Here is a 13,700-nt window from a genome sequence, read left to right as displayed (position 1 = left end):
TGAGTATAAGAAAATACAGTACTGATATCTGCTTCCAAAGCTAAGCTATTGCTTTCTTGGAAAAACTTTACTTACCAGTAGTTACAGACCGAAGTTTATCTAACACACCATGTAGCCTGAAAAAAAGAGAGAGATGAGGAGATGAGTAATTTAAACTCTTTCAGAACAGTAGCCATTCAAAAATCAGCCAAGGTTTATAAATTTTATTTTTCATGTCAACAGGCCTCTCATTTGAGTGAGCCTGCTTTCCACTTACACAATCATCTCTATGTACATCCAACCCCAAAATCAATCAATCAATCTCTGTACACTCCCAGACTCAATCAATCAGTTTTGCATACACAGATCAAATACTGTGCTTTGTGCACCTGATGGATGCAAGATCCACTTCCCTAGCAAATGTTGCATATGTAAAACAATGTTTTTTAAAGAGAGAAGTCAAGAAACACGGTCAAGGAAAAATTTCAGCTAGAGCCCAAATTCAAAGGCTTCCTATTAAAAATGTATGAAGTAAAACCAACAAAGAAAATTACAAGGGAATAAAACAATCCTGTGTAAAATTTCATACAGACTGAAGCCCTACCTTGAGAGAAAAACAGAAATGCATGCCCCATTTTTAGCTCATTTTAGAATTCAACCCTACCTACTCAGTTGCAACTAGACATCTTCATAATTTCGGAGCCTAAGAGAGTTCCATTGAAATTTAGGAGAAAAAAAGATTGAGTAACACTTTTGCAGTAAGGAAGCCTTTGTGATCCCTCTTGCATGCATTCTCACTAGAACACTCCCAAAGCAGAGTCAGCTGAGTCCTGCTGATGTGATCATCATGGATCAACTTTCACACTCAGGACACAAGGAAAGGTGAGACCTGACACTCAGGGCTTGACTACACTTAAAACGTTACAACAGCACAATTGCACCATTGTAGTGCTTCAGTGCAGACACTACCTATGCTGACGGGACGGATTCTCCTGTTGGTGTAGGTAATCCACCTCCCAGAGAAGCAGTAGATATGTCAAGGGAAGAATTCTTCCCTTGACCTAGCACTGTCTATTCTGAGATTTAGGTTGGTTTAATTATGCCACTCTGAGGGGTTGATTTTTCACGACCCTGACTGATGCAGTTAAACCAAACTCATTTTCTCGTGTAGACCAGGCCTCCGCCCTGGTCAGAAAAGGGCTGACAAACCTTTAAACTGAGCCACAGCTCTGTCACGGCAGTGCTGTGAAACTTTTTATAGCAGAATCAGAATTATACACTAGAGGTATACATTATACTTGGGAATGCCCTACAAAGGATTGGTATTGAAATCTAAGAGAAATCCATTTTGGTGAGAACAAAGACTGGAAGCATAAGAACAATGTTTAAAATTGTAGGTTTCCTGGATTTACCATTTTAATTTTTCCCATCATATTTCTGGATTGTCATTGGATACATTTCATTTAATCTTCATCTTTTCAGTTATTTTTAACCACAATGTATTTCAATATTTGACAAAATATTTGCTGTGAAGTAAATTTATATTCACAAACAGATCCAGAAACCTGAGTTACCTGATTAAGTTACAGTACTCTCATTCCTTTAATAATTTAGAGGACATTGTCAAAACAGGCAGTACATCTAAAAATTTATGTATCTTGATATATTGTCCTACACTGAAGAATAATTTCTCTCCTCACCTCATTACTGGTCTTATGAGTAAATGATTTAATTTAATTTATTCACCTTCAAAGTATTAAAATGTTCTGTCATATTTAATAATACATTCTGGGATATAATCTAGCTAAAAGATGCTATGAAGAACAAGTTCCAGTAATGGAACTAACCTCCACATTTGACAGTATCTATTTTGTTTTCTAATTGATTCATGTAGCCACTGGATGCAAGACACACAGATGTGTGACTGATAAAATGACAAAAACACCCAAACCCACAAACTGTTCAGGCATGCCACAATAGGGAATAAATGAGCATGTACAAGTGCGTATACTTTTCAAAAAACAATAAATTGTATGCTCTTTTCTTCTGTTTCTGACAAGCACACAGAGGCGACACATACCCACAATCTTTAAATTGTGCCCTCAACAGGTATGTGACTGACCCATGTGTTGCCTCTTAGTACAGGAACCTTCCAGCCCCATCTCCCTGGGCCAGGGCAGACAACCCCACCAGCTCCAGAGACAGCGACCCAGAGCAGCCACCCTCACCCAGCAGGAGAGGTAGCACCCGTCCCACCCCCTCCACTCACCACCTGGGCCCGCTGTTGGGGAGAAGGGCCAAGCGAACTGGAAATGTGCCGGACGAGGGGAGGGGGAAGGAAGGGGAGGAGGGAAGACGGTGCTGCATGAGAAGGAGAGAGCTTCTCTTCCCGCAGCAGGCCGAGTAAAGCCACACAAAGGCAGCACGGTGCTCACAAAAATCTGGGTGGGACATGTGACACACCCCCCCCCCAATCTCACCTCTACACCTGCCTAAAATAAATGAAAAGCAATACATGCCAGCAACGTCCTGTAAAGGGACATTGTCGTGTTGATATCTAGTCAATTAAAAATTATAAATTAGTTCCAGGTACTACACCTGCCTTTCAGTTCCTCGTGTAAATTGTTGTGTTTTTACAATCACATTTTCCCCATCTTTTAAAATGTTTTTCTCCTGTCCTGTTGCTGTATGAATGGCCTATAGCAACAAAAGGGGAAACTGACTAATTTACAGGAGAAACAGTGAAAGTGACAATAAACAAACTGCTGCCAAAGGCACAAAGCAAATTCAAAAAAAAAAAAAACCCAGAACTGTAATATTTTATTTTATTTCAATTAAAATATGAAGTGTTACTTTAAACTATAGTAGGTAAAAAAAATTCAGAAGTCAGTTTACCCGTGGAAAAAATTGAAACTTTCAAAGTTGGAAAGCTCCTAAATTAACCCAACACCCCTTTAAATGTTATCAAATTTTAAAACCATTCAAACCTAAATTTAATGAAAGGTGAAGACAGTAAGCCTCCCTAGTGTTACATTAGACAGGACAAAAGTTATGAGGGATTCATACTGTCATGTTTCAGGGTATAAAGTATCCATAGCTCCTAGGACTTTGGAAGATATTTCCCTGATGGGCAGGTTTTTTCATAATTGTTCATCATGAGGTTTTGGAGTCATTAGGGGAGGCAGTTTGCACCTTTCTTTGAAGCATCTACAGCTATTGCCAAGGAAAGAATACAGAAGTAGATGGACCAATCATCTGCCCTGATTTGGCAATTCCTATGTTCCTATAATGTCGTGAGAGACAAAGTGGGTGAAGTAATACCTTTCAGTGGATCAACTTCTGTTGGTGAGAGAGACAGGCTTATGAACTTAGGCCATGCCTATATGTACAGGACTGCAGTGGCACAGCTGTACTTATACAGCTGCAGCGCGTCTGGCGAAGACGCTCTATGCCCACAGGAGCAAGCATTCCCGTCAGCATAATAAAACAACCTCCATGCGCGGCAGTAGCTATGTCGGTGGGAGAAGGTCTCCCGCCGATATAGCGCTGTCCACTCTGGCACTTGTGTCAGTGTAACTTATGTCACTCAGGAGGGTGGTTCTTTCACATCCCTGAGCAACATAAGTTATGCCGACATAGGCTATAATGCAGACATAGCCCTACACAGAGCTCTTCTTCAGGTCTGGAACAGACTGTTTAGCACAAGTAGTTAACACATATTTCAAGGGACCATTCAAGCTGAAGTGACCTGTTAACACCACTCCAGTCATAAGGGGAAGAGGAAGGGAGCGGCAGCTGGGGGAGGGTTGCTGGTTATAGATTGTTGTAATAAGCCATAAATCCAGTGTCTCTGTTCAGTCCATGATTTTTAGTGTTTAGCACACTCATGAATTTAAGCTCCCAGGCTCGTCTTTTGAAAGCATTGTGCAAGTTTCCTTTGAACATGAAGACTGATAGGTCTGATATAGAGTGACCGCTTTGTGAAAAGTATTCACACACAGAGAACAGATTTTTTTTGGTCTTTTATCATTTTTCTATGAGAGTTCATTCGAGAGCATAGTGATTGTTTGGTTTCACCCACATAGTTGTTACTGGGGCATTGAGTGCATTGGATGAGGTACACCACGTGTTATAATAGACATGTGTAGGACCCATGGATCTTGAAAGGTGTGTTGTGGGGGGTGCTGATCATGGCAACAGTGGAGATATGTCTGCAGGTTTTGCATCTGTTGCTCTGGCAGGGTCTGGTGCCACTTTGAGCTGGTGCATTTTGGTCTATGGGGAGTTTGCTTTTGATGAGGAGCTTGGAGAGGCTGGGAGGTTGTTTGAAGGTCAGAAGAGGGGGTTCTGGAAAGATTTCTTTCAGGGTGAGGTCCTCATTGAGTATGGGTTTTAGCGGTTTCGCTATACTCATATGGGTTCCAGTGTGGGTTGGTAGGTGATAACTAGGGGTGTGCAGTCTCTCAGGGTATCTGGGTGGCCCATTCCATGATTGACCAGATCTACTTCTCTGGTGGAGTGCCCTTGTTTGGTGAAGACCGTTTGAAATGTGTTACGGTGTATATCCTGGACTTTCACCTTGGAGCATATTCTGTGGTATCTGAGTGCCTGGCTCTAGATAACAGATTTCTTGGTGTAGTTACTTGCGCTATGAAGATAGATGTGGTGATTCATGGGTTTCTTGTATATGGTTGTCTGTAGGGTTCCACTGCTGAAGCCGATTATGGTGTAAAGGAAGTTAATGCTAGTGTGGGACCGTTCCAGAAAGAGTTTAGTGGACAGGTGCTGATTTTTAATGTTGTGGTGGAAATCTATCATTGATGTATCTGAGGTATATCACTTGTATCATGGTGCATTTGCTCAGAAATTCTTTTTTAAGGAGGAACACAAAGTGGGTGACATATTGGAAAGCCATCTTGGCACCCATGGATGTTCCCATGGTTTGGACAATGCATGGTGTTGTTGAATGGAAAATTGTCATGGGTGAGGATAAATGGATGAATTTGGTGATGTGTTTGGGGTAGATATCTGAGGGTTGTCCATTGTCTTGAAAATATTTCGAGGCAGGCAGCTATGCCATCACAGTGAGGGATATTGGCATATAGGGAAGTGACATCCATGGTGGCAAGAATGATGTTCTGAGGGAGGTTCTTAATGTTGCAGAGTTTGTGGAAGAAGTCGGTTGTGTCTCTCTCACCAACAGAAGTTGGTCCAATACAAGATATTACCTCACTCACCTTGTCTCTCTAATATCCTGTGACCAACACGGCTACCACACTGCATACCTATAATGCCTACACAATATCAATATCTCTAACTGAAGCTGTGTTAATCTGAATAAAAGGGAAGTTTACCAAATACATCTACCATAACCAGATATGACTGCACTGTGTAATGTTCTCTAGTTCTTATATAATTTTGCAGTAATAATTTTCTGAGGGCAACTCCCTTGATGGCATTCAGATGCTTGAAACTCAGTTTTCCTAACCCATGTCTAAATAGACTCCTAATTTATTTTGAACATTTCAGAACAGTTCAGCTGGAAAAATGGACAAAAGGAGAATATCAATACCTCAGTCTCTAACTGGTGTGTGTGTGTGTGTGTGTGTGTGTTACCACTGCCTGAATACTGGCAAGCTACAAGTAATAATTTTAAAAATTATCAGTTACTATATTGCATCACTTCATGCACAAGAAAAAATTAATTGATCAAACTTTACTTGCATAATGACAAAATGTGTAATTTCTTATATTCTCAAGTCGCATATACAGAATGCAGTTACAAAATAATTATTAGAAGTAAGGTTCATGGAAAATGTAGATCACAAACATACCATACAGTAAACCTGACAGTGTTGTTTCCTAGGAAAAGGGAAAGGTCCTCTGTCATCTGCTCCTGACTCTTCTTGTTGGCCACCATGACCATAATATAATCAGGGAGCTCTTCATCTAATTGGAAGAAAAAATAATACGTTATTATTTTTCAAAGCAACTTTGTAATTAACAATGACATTTCTATAAGATTTTCAAAGTACAGGAAATGCACAAAAGAGGCAGAGAAAAAGAAGACATCAAAATATTTCTCCAGTTTTACTATAAACTCCTTGAAATAAAGATTTTCATTAAACAGGAAGCACAGAATGTAGCAAGAGAATAGCAAAATCATGGCCAAACAGATTTGTTTAAACTAATTGGTAATTACTTGCGAATTTTCTTGTAAAATCAAAAGCTTTCAAGGTTCTCTTTTTTGCAATAAAAAATCTGCATCACTGACAACACTACATGTAGCCCATGAAGTTGCTTCATCAAAACCCTTCTATGTTTGACATATTGTGATGGAATGCACCCCTGTATTCACACCCTATACGCTATTGTAATAATCTTTGTACAAGGCATGCCTTGTGAGGTATCATTTGAAAACTCCTAACTTGCTGATCAGTAATATCATTGTAAAATGCATCTAGGAAAATCATGTGTAAAGTTATGAACATAAGATGAAATCATGACTGAAGTGTGTTTCCCAGATAAATCTGGGGAGTAGCTAAACCAGTTTTTCAAAGACAAAGGGCAAGCAGACGCCCCAGTCAGGTGTCAACAAAGCTGATGGGCCATCCCCTATCCAGTGATCACTCTTTGGCAAGAAAGGGGGGCAAGGACAAAGAAACCTGCATCTTAGAAAAGAAACAGCATGAGGTCTCCCTGGTCCATCAGACCCCAGTCTCTCAGTTCTCAACTGGAAATGCTTTTCAAAGAGGGACTGAAACTATAAAGAGGAGGGGCAAATACTCCAAAGCTCCGCTCCTCTCTCTCCCTGTCCGTCTCACTCTTTGCACCTGAGAAGACAAAAGAAGCAGCCATTGGACTCTGGGGGAGGAATCCTGACCTGAAAGTTTGGTCAGTGATGCTGTTGGAAGCATGTGGTAAGAAAATTTGCTGAGAGTCTAATATCTAAACTGGGGGTGGCCAACCTGAGCCTGAGAAGGAGACAGAATTTACCAATGTACATTGCCAAAGAGCCACAGTAATACGTCAGCAGCCCCCACATCAGCTCCCCCACACCCCGTTTCCAGCACCTCCCACCCACCGGCAGCCCCGCTGATCAGTGCCTCCCCCTCCCTCCCGATCAGCTGTTTTGTGGCGTGCAGGAGGCTCTCGGGAGGGAGGGCGAGGAGTGAGGGCATGGCAGGCTCAGGGGAGGGGGCGGAAAGGGGTGGAGTGGGGGTAGGGCCTGTGTCAGAGCCAAGGGTTGAGCAGTGAGCACCCTGTAGCACATTGGAAAGTTGACGCCTGTAGCTCCAGACCCGGAGTCAGTGCCTATACAAGGAGCTGCATATTAACTTCTGAAGAGCCGCACGTGGCTCCAGAGCCACAGGTTGGCCACCCCGATCTAAACTGTATTCTTAAAATTATTCACCTAAATCTGGGTTATTGCTGATTATGTTATGTATGTACCATATGACTTTTAAAAACAAATTTTGTATTTGTGGATAATCCAAGCACTATACCTAGATGTACAGTCACTCTTTTCGCAACCTGTGTATTATGTAATTTTAACATTAGCGTTAATAAAATTTTTAAAATCTGTTAAACTAGGCACCAGAAAGCATTTTTATCTTATTTTCTTGTAACCATTACTGACTTTTATGCCTCATTGCTTGTACTCACTTAAAACTCTCTCTTTGTAGTTAATAAACTTGATTTAGCTAATCCAGTATTTAAATTGAAGTATCTGAGTAACTCCATTTAAGGTGGTAAACTTGTATTATTCCTTAAAGGAATGACGGAATTAATGTGCACTGTTCGGGAGAGGGCTGTGCAGTGCAAGACACATTTTTTTGTGGGGGGGGGAGCGGGGGGAGGAATCCAGGACTGGGAGTGTGCTGAGGAATACTCTGATACTCTGCAGTATAACTCAGGTTGGTAAGAGCTAGAGTGAAACCCAAGTGTGGCTGGCAGGCTGCAGCTGTACAGAGACTCATGGTGAGACCTGCATGCTGGAAGGCCATTTGTGAGCAGCCTAGGTTGGAGCTACTATAAGCAAGGTATTATGCGGCACTCAAGGTTTACTCCTGAAGGCATTCTACATGAAAAAATTAAAAATTCTGTGCCAAAAAAATATAAATTCTGCACACAATATTTTAAAATTCTGCAAAATTCCGCAAATTTTATTTGTCAAATAAATGTGGAGGCTCCAGCATGGCATTGGGAAGCACAGGCCACTGACTGCACAGAGGTGGGAGATCACTGTGCTTCTTCCCAGCTTCCTCCCAGGACACAGACTCAGTGGTGAGGCTGCACCCAACCCTGACACAGCGCAAGGACCAGGCCCGCCCCAGAAACACCCCAGGGCCATGCCCGTCCATGCCAAGTGCACCAAGTGTGGGCAAGCAGGCTCAGCAAGGCAGGATCCAATTATGGAAGGGCTTAGCGTGGATGGATCCAGGTGTGGATTTAGAAGGTTCTGTGTGGGGCAACCTGGGTGCAGGTGGCTCAGTGTGGTCCGGGTGCGGGGGGGGGGGGAGGAATTTGGATGCACAGAGGCTTGTTGGGGGGTTCTGGGTGCAACAGTAATGGGACTCTGCAAAGGGGTCCAGGTGAAGGTGGTTGGGGCTCGGGGTGTGTGTGTGTGTGTGTGTGTCTGGGTGTGGGGGGATAGACATCAGTAGGGTGGGTGTGGGGGGTTCAGTGGTGGGGTCCAGATGCCAGGGGAGTGGGGATCCAGGTACAGCTGGTTGGAGTTCAGTACGGTGGGGATCTGGGTGTGGGTGGCTCATCAAGGTAGTGCGGGGGTAGGGTCTTATTGGGGGGGTTATGGGTGCGAGGGGGAGGCTCGGCGTGAGGCTCTGGGTATGAGGGGTTCTGGATGCAGTAGGGGTTGGGTGGATGGGGGAGTAGCTCCCTGTACAGTGATCCCTCCCCCTGCAGCTGAGGAGTGATGGGTGCAGGATGCGCCGGGGGTGGGGGAGAAGACGCAGGCAGGAGGGGAGTTTGCAGAGCTTCCTACAACCGATGGAGAAATCTGGGGGTGGGTCTGACACAGCCCCAGATGCCATGCAAGGGAAGAGGAAGTCCTGTCCTCCCCAGCCCAGCCGGGACTAGCAGCTGAGCCCAGTGCAGGGTAGGAGCCACCGGCTGGGTCTTCCCCAATCCTGCCCCCTGCCCCACAGTGATTTACCTCTCTATCGGCTGCCCTGGGCACACAAAACATACTGCCGGGGAGGGTCACATGACTGCTCTTGTGGCTTCCCTTTGCTTCCCTGTCAGAAAGTTATTTTTCTGCGGGGAAGCAAAGAAATCTGCAGGGGGACATAAATTCTGAGCATGCGCAGTATTTCCCCAGGAGTAACGGTTGTAGGACAGGGATGAGACAGCCCATCACTGGTCTGGACTGCATCCCGGTATGTCAGACATACCTACTTATGACAGCACAACAAATAGATTATCTGATAAGCAAATGAATAAGCAAGCTTTTCGTGGACAAGTTTTCCATTTCCTCTGAAATACAACAAGCTTCAGATATGGCTAAAGCACATAAGATTGTCAACTCCACCAGAACCCAAATTAAAGACTACAGTAAAATTTTAAAAGAGCAAGTGAGTCACACATACATGATAAACATATGAACAATGTTATTTTGATATCACATTTGTATATTATGGCCTTTAATTTAAACACTCATAGTATACGTTTCTCATTTATTCAAATATTTAAGATAAAAGCCCTATACTGCAAAAGGACTTTCTCCTTCAGGAAAAGCAACCAAATAGAGCAAGGGATGGCAACTTTTGGCATGTGGCCCATCAGGGAAATCCGCTGGCAGGCCAAGAGACATTTTGTTTGCATTGACTGTCTGCAGGTACTGCCCCCTGCAGCTCCCAGTGGCCGTGGTTCACAGTTCCCAGCCAACGGGAGCTGCAGGAAGTTGTGGAAAACATGTCCCTGAAATAAAGAAATTTCCTTTCTGATTTATGCATGAAATTTACAGACAAACCTTTACCTATTAACTTCAAAAATTCCATCTTAAAAAAAATGAATAAGCATAGATAGACACTATATACTTCATGGGGGAATGGTAAGATCATTAGGGTCTGGATTCAGCAAAACACTTCAACTCGTGCATAACTAGGCATGTCAGCAGTGCCAATTAAATCACTTGAAGTTACATACATTTTTAAGTGCTTTGTTCAATCAGGGCCTGATTGAGAGATTAAAAGATTAAAATGCAAGATTAAAAACAAACTATTGTTCATTTCAGATGAATATCAATGAAACAATGTCTTACTTTCATTCCTTACTATGTATAAAACACTTTGCAATTCTCTACAGTGCCTTACATTTCAAAATATTAGATTATTAAAACAGCAGCAGCATTCTGAATGACTTTATGAAGAGGATTAGAGGTACCCTTTTTTATTTTGATGACACTTAACAATGCTGCGCAACCCCAAAGCTACCGTTGTCACTAAATGTAAAAGAAAACCAATAATGTTTACTGAAGATAATCCAATTCAGAACTGCTCCTTACCTATCTTTATTTGAGGGAGTGGTGGGGAACGCTGCTGAGAGGAAATAGTGGCTATGGCTACAAGTTTGTCAGGGAGGTCGCGGAAGTCATGGATTCCGTGACTTTCCACGATCTCCATGAAATTCTGCAGTACAGCAGCAAGTGGGGTTGGCCCCGGGGGCCCCCTAGTGCACCCACGCCCCGAGGTTAAGATTTAGTAAGGGGTGTCTATAGTAAAAGTCATGGACAGGTCATGGGCCATGAATTTTTGTTTATTGTCCATGACCTGTCCATGACTTTTACTAAAAATACCTATGACTAAATCTTAACCTTAATAATGGTACATCCATTCTTTATTTAAATAAATAAATAAATAAAAATCAAGGCCCCAATCTTCAAGTGACTTATTTATGTGCTTAACTTTATACTGTGAGTTGTCTGACTTCAGAGAGACTACTCACAGTGTGTAAGGTCAAGCATATTTGTATTTAACATGTTATTACAGTAGTGCCTTAGAACAAATCAAGAGTGGGGCCCCATTTTACTAGGACTCTACAGAGCAGCAGACAGTCCATGCCCCGAAGACTTTACAATCAAGCATATGCATAAGCCTTTACAGTATCAGGGCCTAAGGAAACAAATTAGAGAAAAAAGGAGGAAGTCTTAAAGTGAAATCAAAGCATAACTGAACAGAATTACATTTTCTCTTATATTGTAAAATGTACAGAGGAGAATGTGACAGTTTGTGTGACTACAGCAGTTAAATTCATATACTGCAACAGCAGTTCTTAAAGTTCGTAAGATATCATTTCAGCCCTGTGCTAGTACTTTGTGAACCATTCCAGAGTAAGACATTACTGTTCACAGTCCCCTAGTCTCTTACCAAAATGTATGGAAGTTACTCCCTTGCTGAAAAACTTCGGGATCTGTACAAATGTGAGATTTAGGTATATTTTGAAAAATTCTGGATTAGCATTTTAGAATATTTTTTCTTCTCTTTAGTTTCCTATGTTGTGAGATTTTCCGTTAACAGTTATTTCTACATTATAAATAACTTTAAAAAACCAAAAACAAGTCTTTTTACAGAAAACCTAACAGAATGGGACAAATAGACACAAATCGGAATAAAAATGTACACATACAGAATGGTCTATGCTCAGAATAGTAAAAATGGCTCAAGAAGTAGGGAGGATTTTGGTTTTCTAAAGGAAGAAATGGAGGCAAATATTAACTGGAAGGCTGTTCCAAGCATTAAGGGCAACATGAAAGAAAGTGTAAAATCAGGAGCGAGAAATGACGACAAAGGACCACAACAACTTGAGTGTAGACAGAAGGTAAGATAATACATGGACAGAGATGTAGGTGGGTCCAGAGACCTTTCAATAAAATGAGAAGCTTGAACATAATTCAGAAGAACGGGAGCCATTGTAAAGATTATCTTGGTAGCTGTCTTTTGAATGAACTAGTTGGTGGGGAGAGACAATGGAAGAGGGGGTTACAGAAGAACAGCCATACTGGCTCATATCAAAGGTCCATCTAGCCCAGTATCCTGTCTTCTGACAGTGGCTAATGCCAGGTGCTTCAGAGGGAATGAACAGAATAGGTAGTTACAAGTATTCCATCCCCAATCTCACATTCCCAGATTCAGAGAATCATAGAATATCAGGGTTGGAAGGGACCTCAGGAGGTCATCCAGTCCAACCCTCTGCACAAAGCAGGACCAATCCCCAACTAAATCATCCCAGCCAGGGCTTTGTCAAGCCTGACCTTAAAAACTTCAAAGGAAGGAGATTCCACCACCTCCCTAGGTAACGCATTCCAGTGTTTCCTAGTGAAAAAGTTTTTCCTTATATCCAACCTAAACCTCCCTCACTGCAACTTGAGACTATTACTCCTTGTTCTGTCATCTGCTACCACCGAGAACAGTCTAGATCCATCCTCTTTGGAACCCCCTTTCAGGTAGTTGAAAGCAGCCATCAAATCCCCCCTCATTCTTCTCTTCCGCAGATGAAACAATCCCAGTTCCCTCAGCCTCTCCTCATAAGTCATGTGTTCCAGTCCCCTAATCATTTTTGTTGCCCTCTGCTGGACTTTTTCCAATTTTTTCACATCCTTCTTGTAGTGTGGGGCCCAAAACTGGACACAGTACTCCAGATGAGGCCTCACCAATGTCAAATAGAGAGGAACGATCACGTCCCTTGATCTGCTGGCAATGCCCCTACTTATACAGTCCAAAATGCCACTGGCCTTCTTGGAAACAAGGGCACACTGTTGACTCATATCCAGCTTCTCGTCCACTGTCACCCCTAGGTCCTTTTCTGCAGAACTGCTGCCTAGCCATTCAGTCCCTAGTCTGTAGGGGTGCATGGCATTCTTCCATCCTAAGTGCAGGACTCTGCACTTGTCCTTGTTGAACTTCATCAGATTTCTTTTCGCCCAATCCTCTAATTTGTCAAGGTCCCTCTGTATTCTATCCCTACCCTCCAACGTATCTACCCTTCCTCCCAGTTTAGTGTCATCTGAAAACTTGCTGAGGGTGGAAGCCACACCATCCTCCAGATCATTAATGAAGATATTGAACAAAACCGGCCCCAGGACCACCCCTTGGGGCACTCCACTTGATACCGACTGCCAACTAGACATGGAGCCATTGATCACTACCCACTGAGCCAGACAATCTAGCCAGCTTTCGATCCCCCTTATAGTCCTTTCATCCAGCTCATACTTCTTTAACTTGCTGGCACAAATACTGTGGGAGACTGTGTCAAAAGCTTTGCTAAAATCAAGGAATAACACGTCCACTGCTTTCCCCTCACCCACAGAGCCAGTTATCTTGTCATAGAAGGCAATTAGATTAGTCAGGCATGACTTGTCCTTGGTGAATCCATGCTGACTGTTCCTGATCACTTTCCTCTCCTCTAAGTGCTTCAGAATTGATTCCTTGAGGACATGCTCCATGATTTTTCCAGGGACTGAGGTGAGGATGACAAAGCTTCTGGCAAACAGAGGCTAGGGACACCATCCCTGTCCATCCTGGCTAATAGCCATTGATGGATCTATCTTCAATGAACTTATTTAGTTATTTTTTGAACCCTGTTATCATCTTGGCCCTCACAACATCCTCTGGCAAAGAGTTCCACAGGTTGACTATGTGTTGTGTGAATAAATAGTTCCTTTTGTTTCTTTTAAACCTGCTGCCTATCAATTTCATTTGGTG

The 13,700-nt window shown here is 42.7% G+C and overlaps 1 protein-coding gene across 5 annotated transcripts in view; it reads right to left on the bottom strand.

Moving 5' to 3' along the window:
- Positions 1-13,700, bottom strand: part of ZC3H14 (zinc finger CCCH-type containing 14) — a 44,357-nt gene that overhangs the window by 25,730 nt on the left and 4,927 nt on the right. For all 5 annotated transcript variants that reach the window (XM_073349393.1, XM_073349389.1, XM_073349390.1 and 2 more), the window contains 2 exons: positions 5,814-5,928; positions 76-116 (listed from right to left, as the gene is read on the bottom strand). In XM_073349393.1, the coding sequence (XP_073205494.1) occupies positions 76-116; positions 5,814-5,928 (156 nt within the window). The remainder of the gene's footprint in view (positions 1-75; positions 117-5,813; positions 5,929-13,700) is intronic.

Source organism: Lepidochelys kempii, chromosome 6, assembly GCF_965140265.1.
Source record: "Lepidochelys kempii isolate rLepKem1 chromosome 6, rLepKem1.hap2, whole genome shotgun sequence".
In the NCBI taxonomy this organism is placed as follows: domain Eukaryota; kingdom Metazoa; phylum Chordata; order Testudines; family Cheloniidae; genus Lepidochelys; species Lepidochelys kempii.
Note: the sequence above shows the minus strand (reverse complement) of the source record. Positions and strands in the feature narration are given on the sequence as shown.